This window comes from Phodopus roborovskii, unplaced genomic scaffold (assembly GCF_943737965.1).
Source record: "Phodopus roborovskii unplaced genomic scaffold, PHOROB, whole genome shotgun sequence".
In the NCBI taxonomy this organism is placed as follows: Eukaryota; Metazoa; Chordata; class Mammalia; order Rodentia; family Cricetidae; genus Phodopus; species Phodopus roborovskii.
The window spans coordinates 3,598,998-3,608,678 of NW_026126646.1; the positions used below are offsets into that span (position 1 = coordinate 3,598,998).

Here is a 9,681-nt window from a genome sequence, read left to right on the forward strand (position 1 = left end):
GCTCATTACCGGAGTCGCCTAGCAACGTCAAGCAGAGCGCTGGGCTGCGGCTCCCGCCAAGTGATGCGCGGTCCCAAGTCCCCTCCCCGCCCCCCCACGACCGGAAGCGCAGCCAGGAAGCCACACACACAATTCACGTCTTTATTAGGCGGGGTTCTTCTGTGTACCTACACGGCTGAGCTCTCCCAGACACCTAAAGCCCTCCGCCGCGCTGGATCTGCCACTTTGAGGACGAGAAGAGAGGCTTCGGGCCTGCCCCGCCCCCGGGATCAGGTAGAGCCGCTACGCCTCGTGTAGTCCAGAATGGAGGCCTGAAAGTGTTCTGTGTTGTTGAGGTCTGGACGGCAGAGAATCACATAGCACTTGGGGAGGAAGTAGCCGCTGAAGCCGCCACTCAGAGTGGTCAGCCCGGCCACCACATAGACCGCGGGCAAGTAGCTGCCCTGGTAAATAGTGGAAGTGGTGAAGAAGGCGATCCAGGATACGAAGTTGAGGAGCAGGCTGAAGGTGACACATTTGGCTTCGTTATAGTTCTCTGGCAGTTCCTTACCCAGGTAGCTGCAGGCAAAGGCGCTGATGGAGAGGAGGGTGTTGTGGGTGAACGCCAGCAAGAAGCCCAAAGAGTTGACCTCTGTGCACTCGAGAATCACCAGATGGGGGAAGCGCTGGTATTCCCTGGTGGGCAGTGGGGTCCACATTGCAAGCCATATGACACAGATGAGCAAGTGGACCGTGGAGCTGGCAACGACAAACAGGCCAGCACCGTGGTTTTGGGCCCAAGTGTGGTAGAATGTGGGTACCTTGGTGGAAAACTTGAAGATGACCACCAGTTGGAAGGAGCGGACTGTCAGGCAGGAGAGGAAGATGGCGAAACCGAGGGAAAAGAGCGGCTGGCGCAGCAAGCATGTGAGCACCGTGGGCTCCCCGAAGAAGCCATAGAAGCTGCAACTCCCACCAGCCAGGGAAGCCAGCATGAGGTAGCACAGCCTGCCCCCAGCTGACCTCACGACAGGCGTGTGAAGATGCCTTGCAAACAGGCCAGTGGTTCCGACCAGCAGCAGCAGCAGTAGTGTGTTAGCTGTTAATAGCGCCAGAGAGATGGGCTCCTGCCAACCCAAGAACTCCACGGTGCGCGAGAAGCAGGTGGAGCTCCCCTCCGGCGCCCACTCTTCTCTTCCACAAGGCTGGCAGACGTGGAGATCTGAAAGGAAGGAGCCAGGTGAGGAGGAGGAGAAGGAAGAGGAGGATTGGGGAGGCGGGTCCAGCTCGGTTGGTCGGTCATTCAGGCCCTCCAGTGGCTGGGACAGCTGCACCTTGGCAGGCAGCATTTGGGACCCGTAATGAGAGGGGAAGCCTAGAACAGCTACTAAGCACAGCCTCAAAAGGTCTGTTTTGTGAGGCTCAGGGTCCCAAGGGGGGGGGGGTTGGCAAACACAGAGAGCTTTGTGCTGTGGTCAGAGCGACCAGCTTTAAAGATAAGACGTGTTTGCCTATCCCTTCGCCATTTCCATCAACCAGATCCACCCGCTGGGCGTCTACTCCATGAGTCCTGACTCTCCCATCACCACAGAGATATCAAAAGGAAGGAGGTGTCCCCTGGTGTCTGAGCTCCGAGCCATTAGCCCCTGCTGTGCTTTCTGCCCTTCCCTTTGAGTCACTGGCTTCCTTCTGCTGCCGACATGCCAGAATCTACCATATAGGCGCTGACCCCTTGACGCAAGGAAGGGACTTCATACAAGCCGAATAGCACAAGTCAGATAGTGGTATCTCTTTGGATAAAGAGGTTGAACTTAGGACTAGATTCATTTGTGGAAGCTGGGGGGCTGGGGCTGGGGGTGCTCTGAAAGAGGGCACGCCTAGGTCTGAGACTTCCAGGTGGTGCAGTCAGAGTCCAGCCTAGCGGCAAGTGTCCTTCAACCTGTATCCTATTGGCAGGCCAGCAAACAAGAGCCTTGGTTTGTACATGAAGTTTCTGTCCCGCCAGGGCCCCACAGCCATTCGGCCCCAAACAAACACACAGAGGCTTCTATTAATTATAAACTGTTTGGCCAATGGCTCAGGTTTCTTATTGGCTAGCTCTCTCTTAATTATTAACCCATTTCTATTACTCTAAGTATTTCCACATGGTCTTATCTTACTGGAGAAGGGTCCGGACCTGTTACTCCTTCCTCTACTACATGGTATCTCCTCTTGGCTTCCAATAATTCTCCTGCCTATCCTTCCAGCCCGGCTACTGGCCAATCAGTAGTTTATTCATCAGCCAATAAGAGAAACACATATACAGAAGGACGTCCCCCATCACTGGCTCTGGGTCACTCACTGTTCACTCACCACTCTTGTTGAGAAAGGTCCCAGCCTCACAGGGCATGCACTCAAAGCAACAATGGTGAGAGCCCACAATCACTCTGTGGTACCCGTCAAGACAGTCTGTGGTACACACAGACATAGGTGCCTGTAAGAAGCCACAGTGGTTTGCAGTCACACAGAGGAGCCCGTCCGGTGACAGCTCGCACGAGGCACAGGGAAAAGATCTCAGCACCTCTGCCTCTAGGCTCATGCTCAGAGCAGAGCCCTGGGAGTGGCTGTTTGATAACACATGGAAACTCCTGTCCTTGGCAGACCTGAGTGGTTGCCGGACATCTGGCGCCTCCTCCCGCTCTGGGTAGGTGTCACTCACTCCCCAGGCTCCCGGGAACATAAAGCCGTCTTTGGTAATGACCATATCCCCATTACCTGATTGTTCTTCCCATGCCACTGGATTTTTGTCTTATTTATGTGCAGCTGAGACATTGAAGCAGAGCCAATGACCTCAAAGGTCCATTTGGTCCCATTCCAGTCCCAGGAGATGATGTCATAGTCACCCAGAGGATCCCCGCTGCCATCGAATGCCACTGTATCCTTATGTAGAAGGAAATGCACCTTGTAGAGCTCCTGCAGAAGCTGCGACAGACAGATGTCATAGACCACACAGACTCAGGCAGCCCAGGAAGCAAGTGAGGCTCTCTTGTGTTTCTGCCCTGAGTGGCTCCAACCCACCTGTAAGGCCTGGTTCCTTCCTCAGCAGTCTGTTCCCACTCCCAGGGATCCCCTTCACCCCTGACCATCCTCCTGAGAGCACTAATAAAAGACTGTTTTTTGTTTGTTTGTTTTTGTTTTTCGAGACAGGTTTACTCTGTATTGCTTTAGAGCCTTCCTGGAACTAGCTCCTGTAGACTAGGCTGACCTTGAACTCTCAGAGATCCGCCTGCCTCTGCCTCCCAAGTGCTGGGACTAAAGGCGTGCACCACCAATGCCCGGCTGAATAAAGGACTCTTTTTGTAGACATTGTTGGCCTTTGCTATCTTTGGGGCATGGTGGGTGTGAGAAGACAAGGCTCCGAGAGGAGAACCATTTCTTTAAGAGAAAACCTCTATTCGCTGTCTCAGAGAGTCAGTGAACCCACACTGGCAGGGTTGGCTCTTCTCCTGGATGCAGATGCCCTGACTGGAATCTCTTACCTGCCAGGGGTAGACTGGGCCCCTGGAACAGGTCTCAGAGGTACATCCCAGGAGCTGGTGGAGGCCATGGGCCACGGCGTACACAGCCTGGTACACATTGTAGGCGGCACTCATAGAGAAGGGTCCAAGTTTGGGCATGCTGTATGACGTGAAAGTGTGGCACTCTCGACAAAGCTGGTTAGTGCTGCACTGGGATCCTGCTGGGCAAGACCTGAGGGCACCCTTTACCGCCCTAATATAAGACTCTTCAAACTCCTTCAAGCCAGGGACATGTCTCTGCTGGATGGCCACCCCCAGCACTGTCCCAATGCCCTGGATCCCCGGCACATTGGTGATGTATGTAGATATGGCCCAGTCCTCCGAGGCAATCCACACCTTGCCAGTCAGGTTGGCCAGCACCACAGACCTGAAGAACACTCTGGCAAGGTACCGGTTAGAGAAAACCACAATCACAGTGGTCCTGGCTTGAGCCAAGCGGTACACCATTTGTTGCATCCTTGGGTCACCCACTTGGGCAGAAAAAGGCACGATGTCCTTGAAGGCAATGCAGATGCCCTGTGGTGTGGCCAGTTCCTCCAGTGTCTGCACGCCCAGCTGCCCATAAACGCCGTAGCTGCCAATGAGTGAGATCCAGACCCACCCAAAACTCCGAAGCAGCAGCACCATGGCCTCCACCTGGTGCCTGTCGCTGGGGATGGTGCGAAGGAAAGATGGGTACTGCCGCTTCGTGCTCAGCACCACACTGCTGGCCTCATAGCTGATCTGTGGGGAGGGAGGTCAGCAACATCAGCCTGGACCGAAGGAAGCGAAGCGTGCCCCCCACAGCCACAGCCCCCACCCAGCGAAGGGAGGATGCAGACAGGCGGGAGGCTCCACCGGGGAGTTCCAGGGAGTGTGGGCATCTGCCTATAGACCAAATAAGAGTCGTGTCATTTAAACATGGAACAGAACACACCCTGCCCTCCTGACCCCAGGTCCCAGGCGGCAGACCTGAACTCTCAAGCTGAGGGGCTCACTTGTGTCCTGCACACTCTGGGGACCTCCTAAGGGTCCCCCCGAGAATGTTGAGACTCAAGTTTGACGAGGGTATCTCTAACTCGAGTGAAAATGCTGGGAAGGTGCAGGGCTAGAGCAGGCGTTGATGAAAGCATCTGTGAGGGATGGTGGTGTTCTGTAAAAGGTGAAAGAAAGATTTAACCGGGTGTGGCCAGGAGGGTCAGGAGTTCAAATCTACCCTAGACTATAACACAGGTACAGGGCCATCCCTGTCTCAGAAAGCCAAAAGAGACAAGATGAGCCTGGCGGTGGTGGCACACCTTTAATTCCAGGCTCCAAACCTACAGAGAAACCCTGTCTCAAAAAAAAAAGAAAGAAAAGAGGAAATGAACAAAAACAAAAAAAAAAGATGAAGAAAGAAAAAAGATGAAAGATAGGTTCTGAAGGAAAACTAGATTTTACTGGTAATGGTCTGCTGAAAACCGTCAGTAAAAAGCTCAGTGGGTCGAATGGGCCATGGTGAGGCTGCAGAGCAAAGTGAGTTCCTCGCAGGGCTGCTCTCCGGTGGGGAAGCTGGGTGAGGTACGCATGCTCAGAAGTCAGAATGCATGGTTTCCATGGTCTAGAACAGGCAGGAAAAGAAGACCAGGGAAATACCAGCTACCTCGGAGCCAGGAGGCAAAAGGGTCTCCTCCAGAAACAGAGAGAAAGGGGCCGGGCAAAAACATCAAGGGCGATGCCGTACAGGGAGTGGTCAGACTCGTCACAAAGAACCAGGTAGGGTTAGGACTGAAAAGTGATCTTTGAGTTTGGAGCTAAGGAAGATGCTCCTGCTACCGCTAGATCAAGGGAGGACAGAATCCAATGGACCAATGGAAGGGCGAAGCAAGCTACACCAGAAAGCTCTAGAAAGTTCAATGGCACAGGAGACCATGAAGAGGGATCCCTGTAGACAGGAGACTGCTGAGCACAGCAGAGGCCAGGCCAAGGGCAGGGCGTACAGGACCACCAATGAACAGCAAGGAAGACAGGCACCCCAGTGTCTGGGGTGGGAGGTACAGGCTGTCGGATAGCAAAGGTAGTGGGACCTTTGGAAGGAGAGAAGACAGAGAGTGAGCAGCTGGGTGGCAACACTTTTAAAAGGGAGATGGAGTCTGGGTGGCGCCACACACCTTTAATCCCAGCACTTGGAGGCAGAGGCAGGTGGATCTGAGTTCAAGGCCAGCCTGGTCTACAGAGTGAATTCCAGGATGGACAGCCATTGCTACATAGTGAGACCCCATGTCAAACCAAGCAAGCAAAGTCAAAAGGACAGGGTTTCCCCATGATGGCTGAGGCATGAAGGTAGAAGCCACTCGAGGAGAGGCAGGCAGGGAGATTGACAGTAGCCGTGGTGGGCAGGATGCTGGACCCTGACTAGAGAGCAGGGACTGCCCAGGATCACAGGGGCAGCCTAGGCTCTTTTAGGACAAAGCGGCCACTGCCCCTCTCCCCACCCAGACAGACTAGTAGATGAGGATCCCCGAGGCCAGGCTTACCAGGGGCATCAGAAAGGGGCCCAGCAGGGAAGCTGTGGTGACAGAGTGGTCAGTGTTGTCAGGCCCGATAAGTGCCACCACCTTGGAGGAATAGTTGTGAAGATCTCTCTGCATCTCTATGTGGCCCGTCCCCCGCTGGGCAAGCACCCTCAGTGTAGCATACACATTGGCAGACTCTGAGCACACATCGAACAGTTCATACCCCAGGGAGATGTTGGGGAGCAAGGCTGTGGAGTTGTTGATCTCCTCAATGCTGAACCGCATGGCCTGGAAGAGGTGGTAGCCGTGGCCATTGAAGCTGTCGGGTCTGTAGGGAAAGGCAGGGAGAACTGAGGGTTGAAGCTCCGCCCCCGCCCCGCCCACCACCACACCCACACCCTCTCCTCCTGCATCCCAGGCTTTGGGGGCAGAAAGGAACTCTGAGGTTGTCTATCCAAGCCAACGCCAGCCTGAAACACCGCGGCCCGGGCTCTCAGAACCGGGGCCATCACACATTACACAGTGCGGTGTCCTTACTGCATGTACGAAGTCTTCTGCTCTCACGGGCACGTGAAGGGTTAATGGGAAATCAAAGACCTTTCATCCCTGGCTGCCGCTCTGCTGCACCAAGGAAGGCATCGGGTCAGCATCTCACACTGCACGGTGCAGGAATCTTCATTACCTAACACCCGCTTGAGTTGCTGACTTTAGGTTTTTTAACAAATTGTTTAGTGATTTTTTAGCCTGGAGTTGGGATAGAATTTCCAATAATTTCGGAAATAGCCCTGAGCATAGTGTTACTATTTATGCTATATATCTGAAGTATTGTTCTCAACAATGTTTCAATTCTAAAAAAGAAAAAAGAAGAAGAAGAAGAAGAAAAAAAAAAACACATTCTGTGCCTAGAAGTGCCACACATTCAGCTGAGATGTCTTTATTTAAAAATAAACAAATAAGGGCTGGAGATGACTCTGCCCTTAAGAGCTCTGGTTACTCTTCCAGAGGTCCCAGGTTCAAATCCCAGTATCCAAATGGTACTTTAAAGCACATAAGATAAAGTTAGATAAATTATTAAAATAACATTCATTTCATTACTATTAGTCTGTTTTCTATCTTCCTTCTTCTTTTTTTTTTTTTTTTTTTTTTTTTTTTTGAGGTAGGGTATCTCTGTGTAGCCCTGGCTGCTCTGTAGAGTAGGCTGGCCTTGAACTCACAGAATCTGTCAACTGAGTACTGGGCTTAAAGGTATGTTCTACCATGCCCAAATATATACCTATTTTGTATATGTTTTAATATATATTAAATATAATATATATTTATAACACTATATTATAAAAATATAATATAAATATATATATTTAATATATATAACATGTACTAAAAATTCTCAAGAGGAGGCCAATGTGGTGGTGGTGCACACCTTTAATCCCACCACTCAGGAGAGCTACACAGAAAAACCCTGTTTTGAAAATCCAAAGAACTCCAAAGGTTCAAGGGTCAGTTTCCAGTTCTCACATGGCAGCTCACAAACACCCATCACTCCAATTCCAATGGATCTGATACCCTCTTTGGGCCTCTGAAGGCATGAAGCATGCACTTGGTACCCAGACATATTTGTAGGCAAAATGCCCACACATATAAAAAATAGTTAGACGGTGGTGTGCAGAGCTTTAATCTTAGCACACAGGAGGCAGAGCCAGGCAAATCTCTGTGAGTTCAAGGCCAGCCTATTATGGTCTACAGAGTGACCATAGCTCCAAAGCTAAAGAAACCCTGCCTGGAAAACAAAACCAAGCCAAAGCAACCCCCACCCCCACCCACCCCCCAAAAAAATCCATGCTCTAAAGAAACAGGGTTAACACATATGTACACACATACAAGCATGCACACAGGAAGGTTTACAATAAGGAGCTCCTTCATATAACTGTGGGAGTTATTCAGTTCAAAACTTGTAGAGCTAGCCAGTAGGCTAGCTAGTCAGCTGAATCTAAGGGCAGATGGGGATTGTAGTTCTGACTCTGAGGGCCTCAGGCTTCTCTGTGAGACCTTAAATAGATGTATGAGGCTCGAAGTTACTGTTGACGGACAACCTATTCTATTCAGCATATTGATTTAAATGTTAATCACATCAGAAATATACATTTACAGTCACATCTAGACTGATGTTTGAGCCAGCAACCCTAGGCATCATCTCTTGGACAAACTGAATGTAATGTTACACTATACCTGCCTTACAGGGTTCAACCTAGGCTGAGCTCTCTGCCTTCTAGAAGATTCCCCCATTACTTCTCTCAGTCCTGTTCCCCAAATACACTGAGACACTCGGTACTTCTTGAACACAGAGTCCTTTAGTTTTACAAAGGCAGTTTCTGCCTTTCTGTTTTCAAGGCAGGGTTTCTCTGTGTAACCGCTGTAGCTGTCTTGGAACTAGCTCAAACTCACAGAGATCCATCCACCTCTGCCTTCCAAGTGGTGGGATTAAAAGCGTGCCTATTACCGCCTGTGGAAGCCAATTTTCTTTCATCCTTCTTAAAACCTGTCTTCTGAGCCCAAGTTCCCTCTCCCCAGCCTCCTGTGCGGCTCTGTGGCCTAGGCCTCACCAGGCCAGGGCTTCCAGAACCTTTCTTCCTGGCCAAGCCAGGCAGTTACCAGGTGCAGAGCATCTCACAGCCGGTTGTGAGATCACTCTGGACCTGGACCTCCCTCCCCGATACCAGACTTTCACAGACTGTAAGGGGCCATCTTTAAGAGGAAGCGCAGGGACACACACACACACACACACACACACACACACACACCCCACTCCACTCGCCAGCTGCAGAAATCCAGCAGACCTGAGTGGAGTCTCAACCCACTCTAGCAGCAAACACAAGGGAACATGTTGCAGTATAAACAATAGTACACAGAAGAAAACAACACGTTGCAGTATAAATAAGTAAGGAGCATCCTAAAGTAGAAACTGGTAGAGTTGTTCAGCTACCAGCTTGGCTTCAGCCCTTAGTGGGAGGATTAGGGCAGAACTCAACAGGTAACCCAGAGGCAAGCAGAGGAGCCCTTCTGTTCCCCTAAATGACAGTCTCTCTCTCTCTCTCTGTCTCTCTCTCCCTTCTTTTTCTTCTTCTCCCCCTCCCAACTCTCTCTGACAGGGTTTCTCTCCCAGACTGGCCTCAAACTCACTGTGTAGCTGAGGGTGACCTTTGCCCCCACCTCCCCAGCACAGGGATTCACAGGTGGCACTTACAGGAGCCACCAAACCCAGCTGCTGTGGTGCTGGAGATTAAACCCAGGGCCTCCCTTATGTACTCTAGGTAAGATCCAAATTGATCCAACTACGGCCCCAACCCACTAAGTGACAGCTCTGCTGGCCCCCAACCCACTAAGTGACAGCTCTGCTGGCCCCCAACCCACTGACAGCTCTGCTGGCCCCTACTCACCTGTCACAGCGCGTCACCTGGGGTCTGTGCCTCATCTGCAGGCAGTCTGAATGGAGAGCAAAGAGGCCCCCGAGGAGGTAATCCCCTGGGAGGCTGAAGCCGGGGGAAGACTCCGTGTTGTGGCAGCTGAAAGCCCAGCAAAAAGCAACGGGGAGCTGCAGACTGAGCAGGTAAGCTGCCCAGACAGACATGCTGGCCAGATGCCCCTTTGCCCAGCATGGCTGAGCACACCTCTGA

At 51.8% G+C, this 9,681-nt stretch overlaps 1 protein-coding gene across 1 annotated transcript; it reads right to left on the minus strand.

Moving 5' to 3' along the window:
- Positions 1-252: 252 nt before the first annotated feature.
- Positions 253-9,667, minus strand: Tas1r1 (taste 1 receptor member 1). The gene is made up of 6 exons (XM_051173848.1): positions 9,445-9,667; positions 6,032-6,338; positions 3,498-4,259; positions 2,734-2,940; positions 2,332-2,452; positions 253-1,201 (listed from the first exon to the last, which is right to left on the minus strand). Exons 1-6 carry the CDS (start codon positions 9,633-9,635, stop codon positions 270-272), a joined length of 2,520 nt encoding a protein of 839 aa, XP_051029805.1. The 5' UTR covers positions 9,636-9,667; the 3' UTR covers positions 253-269.
- Between the last annotated feature and the right edge of the window lie 14 nt (positions 9,668-9,681).